A 16,725-nucleotide genomic window follows, 5' to 3' on the forward strand; every position below is an offset into this window, starting at 1 on the left:
CTTTGGAATTAATATTTAATTGCTTCTGTAGAACATTGCTCATGTATCATTTGATGTGTTTCTTTGACAGGGACAGAACAGTTCCTTTATTTTCTCTTGGGGAACCATGATAACGAACCTGTAGTTAAACGTTCATGAACACTTTTTCATTGCTTCTCTCTGACACTGCATTCAGACTTGCACTTTTTATTTTATTTGGTTGGTGTGTAAAGTCTAGCTTTTCAGGACTTAGGTACTTGGTGGCTAGAAAGATTTGGGATATTTCTAGAAAATAAAAATCAATAGAAAGCGTAGAGTACTTTGATAGTTCTGTCAAGAAAATAAGGGTGGTAGACATGATGTTAAAATGCAATGAATGAGATGCAATCGGATCCTGGAAACACAGAAGTGTTTCTCAGGTGCACTTTAAGGGTCCCACCTGGGTCCCTCAGCGATGAGCCATGGCTCCAGTGAAAGAATATACTCCCAGGAAACCAGGCAAGGAGAAATCTAAGCAGTCTGTGAGGTGAAAGTACTCCTTTACAGTCACCTTTGCATCTTCTAATTCACTGTGCTATTCTAGGTCAGCAAAATTTCACCTCTATCTTATCCTATTATGCAAAAACACCCTCTCAGTTTTGACCAAGTAAGGATAACAGTGGCTAAATATATACTGTAGGGAAAGTGCATTCTGTGGCTCTACACAAAGCCTGGCTGCATCTTGAGAATGTTTTGGGGTAAAACTTCTAAGCAGAGGACAGATGAAACAGGCAGGCTGGGTGGTTGAGGGACTAGGACTGCATATGGGTTGCGTTGTGGAAAACCTGTTTACCTTTGGTCTGGAGAAAGTGTAATCTCTTCTGCAGTGGGAGGGGAGAATATAAGTTACACCAACACTAAGTGTATCCATTCTCTGTATATCAAGTGGGAGTTTTGTCAGAGTGTTACATGACAAATGATGGAAAAATACAGAATTTTAGGGAATCAGCTTTTGGTGAAGAAGCATGTTAGTAAACTGGTCTTAATAAGCAGCACTAATAAGATGAGGGATGTCAGTTGCCCTCTGGGAAACTCCTTCCAGTCAGTGTCATGGGTGCAGAAAATTATCAGCCTGGGATTCACAGCCTGAGACAATTCTTATGCTGTCTGTAGAACTAGTGAAGACTCTTGATGTATTTACCATTTAAATTTGAAAACTGTGAAGGGGTAGGATTTCTGAGTCCCGGAGGGAATTGCACTACAAGTTCACTGTGGAGACTTTCATATTTGGAAGATGCATTGTTAGCTGAATTAGTTGTTAGTAGCAGTGCAGGGAGAAGGGCAACATCTTCCCTTTCCCTACCTTGACTATGTATGATGTAGAAGTGATGTTCAGATTAGAAGGGTGACTCCTGCTGGTAACATGACACAATGAATGAATCACACCTACCTTTCAACTATAATAGACGACAGCTAGTTCGACTTTGACCTCATAACAAAAGGACTTTTTGTTGGACTTTGCTTGCACTGAATAAGGAAGTTGTCCATCAAGAACACAATCTTTCTCTAATGGTTTTGGATTGCCGATATTTTCCTGTCTTTTTTAGTGGGTGGGAGGGTTAGGTAAAAACAGAAACAGTAAAAAATTACTTGGCACTTCAGTGGCCTCTGAATCAGGTAAAGATTTAAAGAGAGACAATGAAATAATCTTTCTTTGGGAAAAGAAGAAAATATCTAGGTATTCACAGAGCAAGGAATTCTATCAGTACTATTGGAGCTATTTTTATCTGTTAAGATTAGTCATTTTAACTTCAGACATAACCTGAATGTAAAATATTTACAATTAAAATTGTAACAATACTGTGTCTGTTTTCTTCACAGGTTTGCTGGTCCTCTGATACATTTCAGAATGCCGCTGGTAAAAAGGAACATAGACCCCAGGCACTTGTGCCATACAGCTCTGCCCCGAGGTATCAAGAATGAGCTGGAATGTGTCACCAATATTTCCTTGGCAAATATAATCAGACAACTGAGTAGCCTAAGTAAGTACATTGTCTTAATAGCTGTATTTAGAACTAATATATTTTACAGTCACAGTGTTTGAAGTAGGAACACCTTTTCAATTTCTCTGTAGAAAGTTGTCACTGGGTCTGGAATGTAGTGCTTTTGTGGGTAGTGTCTAGCATGGATGTCTGTGAAGGAAAACTAGGACCTTTTCTAGCAGCACATCTTAAAACACTTCATATTCATATATTCATATATTTCTGTTACCAGTGGAATGTGACAGGAAAAGATAGCTGTTAATTAATGAAGTCAGTAATTGCTAACCTTAGAGCAATTCTTGTAGGGAATATGACTTAATGAGAAATATATCACTGGTTGCTTAATTCTCTCCACTTAAACCCTTTGTCATGTTGTGGTCATTCAGGAAAAAAGAGGAGTTACTTTTTGAAATATACCCAGACATGTAATTATTATATGGTATTTGAAATATTTAAAGATTTTTCTTCCTTCTTCTCCCTCTGTCAACAATTGTACCCTTGGTGCACTTGAGAGGAGTGAATGAATACTTCTCAGGCTGTGAAACTCTGAAGGAGTTTTGCTGAAAAGGCTGATCTCTGACTTGTTTCTTCTTTAAGTTACAGCAACTTAAAAAGTTGTCAGATGAACCAGCACGATCGCATTTTGAATTTCCAATACTGCAAGTGCTTTTTAACCGCTAGGACGTTACTAAAACTACCAACACATTAAATATTTAAATGTGCATGTATTTACATCTACAATGTGAAAAGTCTTTTAGCTCCACCATTTTCTTAAAGTCACAGGTGATGTAGCCTAGTTTGTTGATTAGATTGATTTAATTATTGGTCTGATGATACGCTGTATAGTGTCTGTTGTTGCAGCCTTTCAAAGCTGTTAGGGTGCCATTAGATGGAAGACTTAACTGAGGACACTGAATTATGGAATTGAGACAGGAATGCTTACAACACATAAATATGAACATTATTAATATAGCTGCAGCAACAAAGGAAAAAACTATTTTAATACTTTTCAGTGAACCAAGAGCCTATAATATCAGGGTGCAGTATATGATCACCATCTGTGGTTTTGCTTCATTCTGCCAAAAATCCCTCCCAAACTAGCTGCTCATGTACTAAGCTCCCCTTCCAAGTCACTGTTTTTAATGTTGTACTATTTTATTTTAGTTTGCCTATTTTAAAAATTCTTGATTATAAGCTTCATCTGGGGAATTTGCTTTTGTAGGTGGCATGTCAAATATATATTTGGCATTTTCATTTGGAGGTATTATTTGACCCTAAAAACTCAACAGTAACTTCTAACTCAACATCACAGTCTAGGGTTCACCTACTGAGTTTCAGCTGCCTTTGCTATGTTTTCTTGGTATACAGATCTTATGTCTGATGTGGTATGTGCTGCTGCTTGTGAGGAGGTCAGGATGAAGCAATACTAGAACAGAAAGAACTCAATTAAGGAAGAAGAAAATAAATTAAGAATATCCGTTGAATGTTCGCACATTTATTATGTGGTTTGCCTGACATATAGTGCAGAGAAACACTTGCAAGGGAATGTAACCATAACTATGTATAATTCCTCTTTGTAAAAGCAGTGTGGTTCTTCCCTAAAACATGCATCTATGTGTTTGTACCAAGTTTTTACCTGATACTCTGTGTGTTTTCAACAAAAACAAAGACAAACTTTTTTCCTACAATTAAAATAGAACATGTTTTGCAAACTAGTCCTTATTTCTCAGTAGTGCTAAAGACTATTCTTTAAAAATGGGGATCATGTTTCAAAGGTTTGGGTACTTGTGAAAGTATTTTGTTCCAGAATTCTTTTAGCTTTTCTGCCTGTTTATGCTAGGAGCAATACAAATTCAAAAATATTCAGGAGTTCTGGAATAGGAATTTTGTGTCTCATGCTTAAACCCAAATAACCAGTCTTCACTTGGTGTGTCACTGTTAGGGGTGAACAGCAAGGTCTGCTGACATGCAGATAAATTTTAGTACTTGCCTGTGAGTCACAGCCAGCAGGCATGGTTTCACAGCAGTCCCCTGGCAACCAGCTCTCTGCAGTCCTTCCTTTTTTGTTTTCCATGGATAATGTGTATATTTGAGAATCAGCCTTTAAGTTGTAGACAAAATGAGCTTTACTCTGAGGGTGGAAACCGAGAGCTCTGATAGGGTCAAACTAAAGCTGCTTTTGCTTTTGCTGGTAAAGTTATGCAAATTTAAATGAATGGTCTTTGACCTGATTAACAATCAGTCATCTCTGCCTCTAAGATTTTTCACTTATCTACCCTCAAATAGAGGATCAATCTTCTTACGGTTATGATTCTCAAGACCAGGCAGTCTTAACTTCTCTTCTGACATGATATAAAGAATGCTGTTGTGGAATTGGAGCCACCAGTACTCTAAACAATAACAAAAGTCATTATTGAGAAAAAATTAGCATAGAGTTTTGTCATGTAAGTCATGGGGTCTCCATTTTTGGAGATACTAACAGCTCAGCTGGATTAGTCAAGCAGCTGGATCTAATTGGATCTGCTTTGCACAGGGTGTTGGACTAGATGATTTGGAGGTCTTTTAACCTAAACAGGATTGTGTTTCTATGATCTTGGATACTACATTTAAATAGGATATACAAGCAGAAACAGTACCTATGAAATGACAGGAATTCTGTTTTCCTGTATTTCAGTATAAAATTTAAAGAGCTTTACATCACTATGTCAGTGATAACTACCATGTGTCTCCATGAAAATTATCAAACCTTTCATTGCTTATTTGATGGGCTGCATCTAATTGTTCAGTTTGAGAAATTTTTTGACCTTTAAAAGAAGTAGAGATCAAAGGACAAAATATTTATTTCTGCTTTGAGTGATAGTCATTGCCTTTATCCCTGAAGCATGAAAACACGTCAGTCTGTCATGATACAACATACAAAATTGCCAGGAAGTAATTTTTCCCCCCATATTCCCAGTCTTCATAAAAGGATCTGTTTTCTGACAGCTTTTCTTAGCACTGTGGCAGAACAGAAACTCTCCGGACAACAGCAACAGCTGTTTTAGTTTCCCAGCCATTCTTCCCTGTATTTCTTTCTTTCTAACAGTATCTGCTTTGAGGAAGTGCTTCCCTCATGTTTGCAGCAATATTGCACAGACGTTAGTACTCTCTATACATCGGTCTATGTCAGGCCATAAGATTCCTGTGTACATGAAACACAACTGATAGCATTGTGCAGCTGTGCCATTGTTAGAAGGCAGATAAATAGTTCTCTTGTGTGGATGTAGCCTCCTCATTTTGTTCACAGCTATTGACCAATCTTGTTTTTCCTTTTATTCAGCTGTTCCATGGAAACAGAATCTCGGTACCACATAAGAAACCTAACTGGTGGGGTTTGTTCTCAGCCCCAGTCCCTGACACCTCCATCTAGGGAGGAGAACATTTCTCTTTTTGAATATGTGCCTTTAATGAATATTGGTATTGCAGGCATACAGATTAGGCCTTTTATTCAATCATAACAAGATGTCATTCCTCATTTTTTCATTTACTTCTGCATAACCAAAGAGAATGCTGCATAATTCTGCCAAGCTGGAGTGCCTTATATGTTAGCGAAAACAATTTTCACTTAACATTGAACCTTTTGTAGCCTTTTCCCTCTCTGTCTTTTCTGTGTAGTATATCTATTTTTACCGTGTTGGTCTAATTCTTTCTTTTCCTTGCCCCTTATTTGTTAGTTTTCAGGAGTGAAAGTCTGACTTTGGAGCAAACAATTTCTCCCCCTTATTTTTTCTTCTCAGATATGCTTAAGTTTTCTTTCTTTTTTTTTTTTGCTTACCGTGCCTTCCCCAAAAGCATTCATCTTGTGAGAGACACTTTTCTCTTATACTGTGAGAAACACTTTTTCAGCTCAGGAAAACCTGCAGTTTGTCATGACTTAAGGCATTAACATTCAGTAAGTGGGAAATATTTCTCCTGAAAGACCTAGCTGCAAGGTATTGGGACTGCAATTAATTTTTAGAACCAGGCCTCTTGAGCTCAAAGACCAGCCTCTCTCTTCACCCTGTGTGAACAGCATCTTCAGCACAGGGTAAGGTTCCTACATGCTGCATGATTGGAAGGAAGTCTCTGCAGATCTGCAGCTAGAGCTTCAGTCAGTATTCCAGAACCCCTGTGTTGCATCTTGCCCTGCCCATCCTCCTTCTCAGTGTGTTCAGGAAGACATTAATTGTGAATTTTCTTCATTAGTCATTCCTCTTTATTCATTATTACTACAATTGGCAGGGAACACAAGTGTTCTTTTGCACAAGGGGATAAGGAAACTGATGGACTTAAAGCTAAACTCAGCTTTAGAGAACCCCAACCTCTCAAAAATCTTCCGTCTGATTTCTTGATGTTGTCTTTGCAGCAGTGGGAATGCTGTTTTGTGCCTGTCCCAAATGGTAATGAGAGAATGAGCAAGGGGTCAGTAAAGTTTCATTGAATGCAACTGTGTGTTAACAGAAAAAAGCCCCACCTGTCATTAATTCCTTGCCTACATAAAGCAGTGAATTCAGGTTGTGTTAGAAATGAAAGGAAGAGCAAGACTTCCCTGTGAACTGATCATTAGCATTGCTACTTTCCACATAAGTTCAGCTCTCAGCAGTCTCTTTCACAGATTTCTGAATATATAATGGTAATCTCAGCTAGTTTACTTGATAATGTCCTCAGTGGATACAAACGGTATCTCAGACTTCCATGGCTGGAGATTTTTTGAAGGCTGACTTATTTTTGGATGTCAACAAGAAGCATCAGACCTGCTCTGGATAAGGCCTTTAACAAAGTTTATTTGATACTTTTGTCTGATAAACATCTGGTTCAATTTTCCTGGCTAAAGGAATCAAGTTGTCTCCTCAGTACTCTGATACTCCTACTGTAATGCTTGTGGACTGCCCTCACATGTTCATAATGGAAGTTCCTAATTAGCATCAGTGCCATGTATTTAATGTGTCATTTTACAGAGCTTGCTCAGCATAAGCAATGATGTTCTCAAGGATCTACCAAGGTTCTTATCTCCAAGTTCAGTCTCCTAGCTGTTAGTGCATTTCCTAATCATTTAGTGCATTAGCTGTGAGATTGAAATGATTCTGATGAGAAATAAGCCCAGACTTTCGAACTCAGATACATCTTGGTTTTTTTCTAAAAACTAAATTATGTCGTGAAGATCTGAAGCTGAATCAACAAGCTATGGATATGTTAAATAATATGTCAGAAATAATGAAGGAGGAAAAGTGTATTAATAGACTTATACTATCTTTCCTGTTTTGCTGTATAAAGGAACCTTGGTTATATATTGTGAGTGGCTTATGTGGTAACTAATTATCCTGAGAGAGTATTTTCTAATAAATACACTATATTGTGTAGAAAGAAACTATTCAGTCATGAATAATGTAATTTTGCATAGTATAAATATATTGGGATGGGATTGGGCAGTTGGACATGATGGGTTTTGCAGTTAGTCTTGTTCTGTACCTTTATTTTTTAGAAAATGTAGTGTACAAAAATATTGTATAGTGTGTGAACAGGAATGAAATAATAGAAATCAAGGAATGATAGTGTATAGGTGGGTAACAGACTAAATTCTAAGCTTGTTCTTTGAGATGTTTTACCAATTTATACATTTTTTTCAATTGCCAAACTTATATTTTTAAGCGAATATTATTTTGGGGTTTGTATAATTCAATATATCAATAAATTTATTATTTTAATATCAAATATGATTTTAGTGACATAACTATTATACTTTGTACTTAATAATGTCACCACATATTTGATGTACTATGTGTTCTTATAATTTAGTTCAATGATAATTGTGTTGGGTTAGATTTTAGGTTTGTAAATGTTAAAATATGCACTCACACACCACTGAGCTCCAAAAATCTGACAGATCACTTAAAGGCTAAGTTAATTATGATCAATGCTTCTGGGAAGATTGAACAATTGTCTTATTTTGAATGTCCTGCTTGCTGCATCTTGCATTGGCCTGAGTTTTGCCAGTCATCCTCTTGAATTTCCCAGGATGATGCTGGTTTATGGCACTGAGCACAGTGTGTGGTGAATGTGTTTATTATCCAGGTAGCTACAGCACATTCAGAGCACGTTTCACAAAGGCTGCCAGCACCTAACTGGTCTGCAGGGTGCTGCTTCAGGCTGGGCTGCAGTTGAAGGGTTTGGAGCTCTTTTTCTTTAACAATGCTGAAGGATAGTAAAGAAATTACTTCTTCCACAAGTCCTCGTTCAGGACTCATGTCCCGCTCGTTGTCTGAGAGCCTGTAACTAAATCTGTTGGTAACTGATCTAGTGTTGCAAAATGATTAATTTAAATGGCCTTTCCTTAGGGTTTGCCAACAGGTACAGCATTGAGAATACAGCCAGAGTTCAGGTAGGTTTAAGGACTGGAGTTTTGAGAGGGCTGCTAGTGTATGTCCTGATCCTTGTTGTGGTTCTAAGAATTTGAGTAACACAATAATAAAGTCTTTGAAGACATTTATTTGTCAAGCTTTATTTAATTAGACTAAAATACTGCCCAGAACCTGATGTGGACATTGTGGTTGACTTCAGTTCATCTGATACATACTCAGTCCCCTAGAACAAGATAAAAACCCCCATTTCTTTAACCTTAGTATGTTTTCATTTTAGTGTGTTGGAAAATCAGCAATTACTCATTTGTGGATAAAAGCCAGGGAGGTTGGACAAATGCTTAAGAAATTATGGGGGGAAATTAGGAGATAAAACAAATTAGAAGGAACATTTGGTGAAAGCAAAGCACTGTAAAACTGATCAGTATTTTTTGACATTTTATAAGCCATTGTACATTTATTGCCATGGTAATGAATGGAAATTGAGTGGGTGATACATGTTTTGGTGGTTTTAATTTTAAAAAATATCAGAAGGCAGTAAGCAGTATAATTTTTACTCTATTTTCAGTTAGTAGCTACTAGCTACTGTTCTGTTTTCAGCTCATAGATCTTTTTTAAAAGTCAGAAAAATAATTGTTCAAAAAGCCATCAAAGTACATGCATGTTATTGAGGGAAGGAAGAACAGAACATTGTTTCCAAGACATTTTATTTGTCTGTCACAAAAAAGGATATTGACTGACACCAGAGAGAGCTGCATTCCTGTATCCCTTTCTTACTGAAGGTTTAATTGTGATCAGAGCCCTTAGATACATGAGGAAAAGTTATGAAAAGAATAATAAGGTGAATAATAAATTCCTTAATTAAAACTGAATAATAATGTATCCTCTTACTAAAAAAAATTTAAGTGCTCATAAAAACAAATGCCAAGCAGGTTTTGCAAATACAGTAAAATAAGCTTTTCACAGACATTGAATTAATTTAATTGCATAAGTGTATATTGTAATTTAATTTAGTAGGCAAACAAGACCACTGATCTTTCTGATCTGGTATTTTGAATCCAACTGTGAGCTGGATCCTAAGGCATTGGTATTATAATTGTCATGGGGAACTGTAATTCTCTTTATTGTGCTGTGTGAAACAACACAAGAGCAGAGTTTTTCGGCAAGCCCATAATATTGTAAAGCAAGCCCATAATATTGTAAATATTCTGAAGTGTTAATGATACCTTGGAATATTCATTGTGTATAATGGAATTAATTTTGCATTCTTACTCTTCTGACATATTACCTATAAATTATGTGGAATGAGTTCAGCTTTGTTTGCTAGAGTGCTTTTTTCTCACACTTTCTTATTTGAATTTGTGACACTTTGTTCAGTATGATCACCTGGAATTGTGTCCTTTGTGATCCATTCAAAACTGAGGGTAGACTCCTATAGAATACACAGAGATGGCAACACAAATACTGGGTTATGTGTGTTATGTACATATTTATACATTCACATATGATATTTTTTAGAATGTAAGTTGTACATTTCACAAAAAGCAAACATTTTGCTTTGCTAGAGGAAGCATTTGGTTAAATATACCTCTGGCTAAATAAAGAGACCACCAACACACAGGTAGGTGGAGACATGATGGTTGGCACACCACTTCAAACATGACAGGTTGTTTTTAATGTATTTCCCATTTGAGGATTAGTGTTCATAAGCATAGGCAAATTATTCCTTGCAGTATGTTTGTGGCTGTATGCAATGTAATGAAAAGATTTCCAAGAGAGATTATTTGTAGTTGGAGCTCATTAATGAGGTAGATTAATTTTAAGCCTGATGAAATGATACAGATAAAAATTTAGCCTCAAAATACACCTATAAAATGGAAGTTACTGGATTTTAAAGCCCAGCTTCTAAATTAATTTTCAATTCTGCACATGTAATTTTATATTTTATTTTAATTTTAGCCTGTGTGTCTGTGAATGTTATGTGAGTAATTAAAATTAATATTTCTGAACATATTATCTGAAATGCATTAAATTTTTAGTATCTGTGTATTAAAACTTCAACAATGTTGTTCTTAGTGGATCACATTTTTAAGTAATTTCCCTTGCTTCAGGTACAGGTTAAAGAACATAAATTTTTCAGACGTTCAGGACACCTGAACCTCTGAAAAATATTAGATAAGTCTTACATTAGGTGAGTTGCCAGCTGAGAAGACTTTCACTAACTTTCCGTTTGTATTTTTCTGTGGACTTGTGCTATGAGACAAAGGTTCAGAGGGGAAGTGCCTTTGATCTGCTTCTCACTGTGGCTATTAGCAGCTGCTCCAAGAATGAGAGCAAGACAGCATGTAGGATATTCCTACTAATCTCCCTGCTTCCAGCATTTTTCAGCCTGGAAGCCTCTCCAACCATCTGAGGTTTGTCTGTGTTTCCTAATGCTCAGTGTGTTTCTTTTTCATGACTTTCTATCATTGGAAACTTTGATCTCAGTTTTTTTCAAGCAATTGACACATATCTTAATTAACATGGATCCCAGCATAGAAGCTTAGTAGAACTCACCTTTCTCGACTGTGAAGACTGGTGATTTACTCCTATGCCCTGTTTTCTACCTTTTGAGGAATTATTTATCTGTGCCACATCTTTTGTATGCCCCATCTGTTAAGTTTTCCCCAAACCATTTGATGAGAGATTTTCCAAACTCTCTTGGAAATCTCAGTAGATCTGTCTGTGCTTCTAAGCCATTCAGAATGTCCCTTTACAAAAGCTGTGCTGCCTCTTCTGGCATGAGTCATCCAAATGTCTGCTAATTCAGTTCTTCATTATGATCTATACTAATTTGTATGGATGTCAGGCTTATGGGTCTGTAGCTCTCAAGCTCTCAAGATGTTCCATGAAAAAAAATTTGAACCTTGTTGTAGTGTGTTTCAATGTGTGTAAGTGCAATTGTTCCCAATACTTGCTGGTCATTTCTTCCCTTTAGTTTTGTAATTTTTATATAGTCTCTTCAGTTTCTTTGGGCTTCCCACAATGAGCTCTTGCAGCATCAGGGTCTCTCCAGTTCCCTTCAGTGGACACCAGTGGAAGGTGTTAAATTAGCTTGTCCACAGGGGTCTTGTCTTCTCCGTATTCCTTCATATTTTCATTGCCAGTCTGCTCTGCACACTCCCTGGCAGGCTTTCTTATTCCTCATGTCTTTGAAGAAATATTTATTGTTTGTTTGCTAGTTGTTCCTCTTCTATTTTCTTCTTCTGTACATTTCTTCTGATATCATCTTTTATATTCCATTGTGTATAGTCATGCTGGTTTTCTATTGCTGTTACCTAAGTGTTAATAAATGGTGTGTGCTGGCCTTGGGCTTACTGCATAGCATCTTTAAGTAGTTTCCACAGTACCTGTAGGGATTTAATTTTTGTTCTTTTGATGTGTTTATATAAAAACGTCCTTGTTTTTATGTATACTTTCCGATGTATTGCTCACCAAAGGCAGAATATCCACAGCTATCCTTTTCTTTTATACCTGTCAGAACTTGAGTGCAAAGCAGGTAGTTAGAAATTTGTGAGATTTATACTTCCATAACCAACATAAGTGCACAAACAGTACATGAATTACATATGCACAGTATATAGAAGGCTTTGAAAGCTATCACATTGTATTTCAGAAGTGTGGCTACACATTCTGCTGTGTAGTCTGGTGGAGTTTTTCAGTGACATAGGCACATTTCTCAAATGGAGTCTTGAGAGCATTGGAAGCAGTATGGGGAGTAGTCTGTAGCAGAGAAACCAATTACTGATCCTTTCCTGGCAATATTTGAATCTCCTGCTCTTTTGTGCTAAAAATATGTTGTCCATTGTTGTGAACAAAAGAGATTTTTTTGGTTGTTTGGGATTTTTTTTTTACTTCAGTGTAAATGGGTCAGTTACTAGAATTTGGATTTTTCAAGGTAGGATTATTTTAGTGTGTATTTTTGAATAGGCTGCTTCTAATTTATCTAGATATGAATATCTGATCTTCCTTTTTTTTGTAAAGTTCTCTGTACAGCAGGAGTGGAAGCAGTACTTCATTTTGAGAACAGTGGTGAAGTAAATTCAAAGATTAGTTATCACTCAGACAAAAGCAGCTTCAGATGTTGAAAGTTGTCCTTTTAGAAATATCCAAGAAACTGCAGTCTAGTTCCATGCATATCAGCATAGTTAAATTATTTTATGGCAGCTGAATATCTGTCCTGTAATGTATTAAATAATTTAATTTCTGATAAATAAGTTGCATAGTAAGTATTTAACTTCTATTTGCTATTCTAAAGGACTCTTAATGGGCTCAGTAAGTGCAGGTTGTTACAATGATACTCGTGCATCTTAGAATTATTTAATTAAACAGTAGGAAATCATTTGCCTGTCTTGTGGTATGCTTGAATATTTTTTTCCCATTTTTCAGGTAAATATGCTGAAGATATATTTGGTGAACTTTTCAATGAAGCACACAGTTTCTCATTTAGAGTCAACTCCTTACAGGAACGTGTAGATCGCTTGTCTGTCAGTGTTACACAACTCGATCCAAAGGAAGAGGAATGTAAGTTACCTCCTGCAGGGAGGATTTCTTATTTTGTCACTCAGACAGCACTGATAGGTGAAATGGAAGTAATAGTTTAATAGTTTAAATCGTATTTATAAGAACACACAGCAAAGCATCGTAAGAAAGGTCCAGTTCTATTTCTGCTACACGCTTTTTTTATAACCTCGAGCAGCTTTCTGAGCTCACCGTTTTCATGGTTACTGAATGATACTAAAGAATTTACATAAAAATGGCTACAGGAGTATCTGTCACTTCAGTAGTATTGCATATTTAGAATATTAATAATATTGTGTAATATTATGTGAATGCTAAGAGATAAGTCTATACACTTTTTTAAACCTTTCTATTAATTCTCATGGAATGTAAACATTTGTCCAAGTAGGGTTTTGGCATTTAATTTGTACCATCTTACTTTCTGAATGATGTTATAGTTGTACAGCTTCATTTATTGCTGCTGCATAACCTCTTGGACTCTTCCTAAATAAGTTTAAGTATTGTTAATATTGGTTAGCACTGAGAAAACAAGTACTCTCAGAAATCATCAGCTCATGCCTGTAAGATAGAATTTGTACCGAATTTTAAAGGATGCCTAGGGTTTGTTGGACCACCTAATTCATAAATGCCATGAAGCTTTTTTGCCTTCATTGATATCTGTTGGGCACAGGTCAACTGTGAAAAATCTTGATACCCCCAAAAAATTTAGGGTGTTCTAAACTATGTGGTTAAGACCTAGAAAGAAGAGGAACACACCGTCATGAAGTATAACTTCAGATTGCTTGTGGGATCCAATTTTAAACTATAGAAAGCTGTTTCAGTTCTCAATGTCTAGATATAATAATTTTGTATTATTAGATTGTGTGATTACAGTTGTGTATACAGAAAATTGAAGTGTCAAACCAGAAGTGTGGTCTTCAGGTTGTCTTTGGTTATAGATGTCAGAATTTCACTAGTAGCAAAATTGAGCAAGCGGAATTTTTGATTCTGTATTTCGCATGACATTAATTTTAGAACAGGTTTTGAAAGACAGCTGCTCACAGCTAGTAGCAGATTTTCCACAAAATCATGACTTGCCTAGGGGAATTCTTACATTAATGGGATTTTCCAAGTCTCTTGATAACTGAGCATAAATCACTCTTGTATACCTCTTTTTCCAATTGTTGTGGTTTAACCTGGCAGGGAGTTATACACCACACATCCACTTGCTCACCCCTGCTCCACAGTGGGAGGAGGGAAATAATCAGGGGGGGAAAAAATGTAAAATTTGTGGGTTGAAATAATGGCATTTTAATAGGATAGAAAAGGAAGGAAAACGTCAATAATAATATTAGAATATACAGAACAAGTGATGCACAATGCAATTGCTCACCACCTGCTGACTGATGCCCAACCAGTTCCTGAGCAACAACCCAGCCCCCAGACACCTTTTCCCCTGGGTTTATGTGCTAAGCATGACACCATATGGTATGGAAGGTCTTTTTGGCCAGTTTGGGTCAGCTCTCATGGCTGGGTCTCTTCCCAGTTCCTTGTGCCCCCCATCCTGCTGGCTGGTAGGGTGGAGTTAGAAGCTGAAGAGTTCTTGACCACTGCTCAGCAATGATAAAGCATCAGTGTGTTATCAGCATTCTTCTCATCCTAAATCCTGAACACAGCACTATACCAGATACTAAGAAAAAATGATATCTCCTCCTGCCCAAACCAGGGCATTTTTGCTATGATTGGATAATGGTAAAAAACCCTTTCCATATATGATAATAAATTGTCAGCAGTTGTAATCTTGTAATGATTGAAACACTCTGGAGTGTTAATGGCATTTCTGCATTTACTCTTGACAGCCTAGTTTTGGTTCAAATCAGAGGGGGATGTATGTTGATATATCATATCTGATATGTTAATCATTCACATTTCCATGGAATGGAGAGACCATATTAAGCCATTGAGTTAAAGCATCCAGGGATATTACACAATAGCAAGAAAATTGTACTATGCCATGTAAAAGGCCTTTTACAAGTTTGGCTCTAGGTTTCAGGACCAAAAATCCGCAACTATTTGATGTTAGAGAATTGCTAGGAGTAGTTTTAAATAGTGTGTAGTCCCCAATGCACCATACCAACACATTTTCACAGAACTGTGCATGCTGTAGTGTTTGCTACACTCTGTAGCTAAAGAAAGGTACAGACTGCAGTCAAGGAAACAGGGCTGGGAATAAGTCCTCACAGTGAAGTCCAGTGTGGCTCAGGGTGATTTGAACCTGATCCCCAGGATTTGTGTGTCACACCACAGAATGGCAGTGACTGCTTGTACTTCAGAGGGACACATGCAATCCTCAGTGTCAGGAGCTGTTAAATTACTGCTTTTATTAACCTAAGAATATCCAGTCCCTGAGCTGTACCAAGTGCTCCTTATTCACAAATGTCTGCCTGGAATGAGTCACCAGATGAGGACAAAGGAGATGAGGAGACATTTGATATTCTATTTCCTTAAAAGTTAGGGATCAGGAAACTTTCTCCCTTCAGTATACTGTTTTGGGCTTGACTTTGGAAATCCATCACAAATAGTTTAGGTTTAATCCTAGTGTGGACTAGAATAGCTGAAGGATGTTAATGCATGAAGGGGAGGGAAGGGGGAGAATATTTGAATTTACCTTTTTTATCTCACTATGCAAGAATTAAGCAACTTTCAGTACTTCTACTCAGCTAACAACATGAGTAAAATGGGATATACTTGTGAAATGAGTCTCATCTGCTCTTTGCCAGGAGGCAGTAATAGAAGATTTAATGGGTTCCTTTGGGCCCATGCTATTACACAAGAGAAAGAAATTAAGATTCATTTAAAGCTAAGTGGCATGAACAAAACCAGCCCAAGTCAGATTCACTAAACGAGATGCAGATACTTGGCAAGATGTTTCTGGTAGAATCAGAGTGATAAAAAGCTCTGAATTTGTTTGAACAGTCTGTGTGTTTTCTCATTTTGAATTACTACAGCATCTCTGTGAAAGAATAAAACCAAGGTTAAGATTGTATCTTTAGGAGTCTAACTCCTCATGACCAATTTTTCTGTCATAAAAGAGTTGCTGCCAACTTGGTTTGCTTTGAATTATTACACTGTTTTCAAATTCTTGATTTCTCAATGTTATTAATTTAATATTTTAATAGGTTTTTAAAAATACTTTATTATTTTCATATACATGTGGGTTTTACCCTCAGAATATACCAAACTTGCATGCAGACAAAAGGAAATCCTCTGTTTTCCATCAGTAAGCTCAACTTTATTTCAATTGTATGGGAAACAAACCCATATGTATCCAAGACTAATATTTGGGGCTCTTTTAGGATTGAGAAAACACATTCTTGCTATAAAGTTGAACTAAGGTCAACAGCTTCGCTAGCCCTGCAATATAAGGTGTCCTCATAGGTGAGAAAATAAATCCTGAGTATAGTTTCCTTGCAAGCATTTTTCATTTTAGTATTTACTTTATAATAAATAGTAAATATATAGTTTATAGGTAACATTACTAACTCTGTCCATATATATGCAAAATGCATCAGTAAAATAATACTTCTCTTAATTGATCAAATTTTCATGAATTTAATTGTGCCTTTTAAGTGTGAGGTACTGCTAAAAGTGAAAAATGGCATAGTTGTAGAAATCTGACAGTTTTGAAAAGAATATTAATTTTAACAATTATGTGGTTCTTTTTTGAAATGCTGATACATGGTACAGCTCTGATGCATTCATGAGATATTGGAAAATAGTTTTGTATCACTCAGAAATAAATAATATCAGGG

General features: G+C 36.6%; 1 protein-coding gene across 4 annotated transcripts in view; it reads left to right on the forward strand.

The window, feature by feature from the left end:
- WASF1 (WASP family member 1) overlaps nt 1-16,725 on the forward strand; it is an 87,941-nt gene that overhangs the window by 56,832 nt on the left and 14,384 nt on the right. For all 4 annotated transcript variants that reach the window (XM_054280531.1, XM_054280529.1, XM_054280528.1 and 1 more), the window contains exons 2-3: nt 1,840-2,000; nt 12,803-12,937. In XM_054280531.1, coding sequence (XP_054136506.1) covers nt 1,868-2,000; nt 12,803-12,937 — 268 coding nt within the window. In that variant the 5' untranslated portion in view covers nt 1,840-1,867. The remainder of the gene's footprint in view (nt 1-1,839; nt 2,001-12,802; nt 12,938-16,725) is intronic.

This window comes from Melozone crissalis, unplaced genomic scaffold, assembly GCF_028551555.1.
Source record: "Melozone crissalis strain CALT ecotype California unplaced genomic scaffold, PUWL_Pcris_2 ptg000027l_1, whole genome shotgun sequence".
Taxonomy (NCBI): Eukaryota; Metazoa; Chordata; class Aves; order Passeriformes; family Passerellidae; genus Melozone; species Melozone crissalis.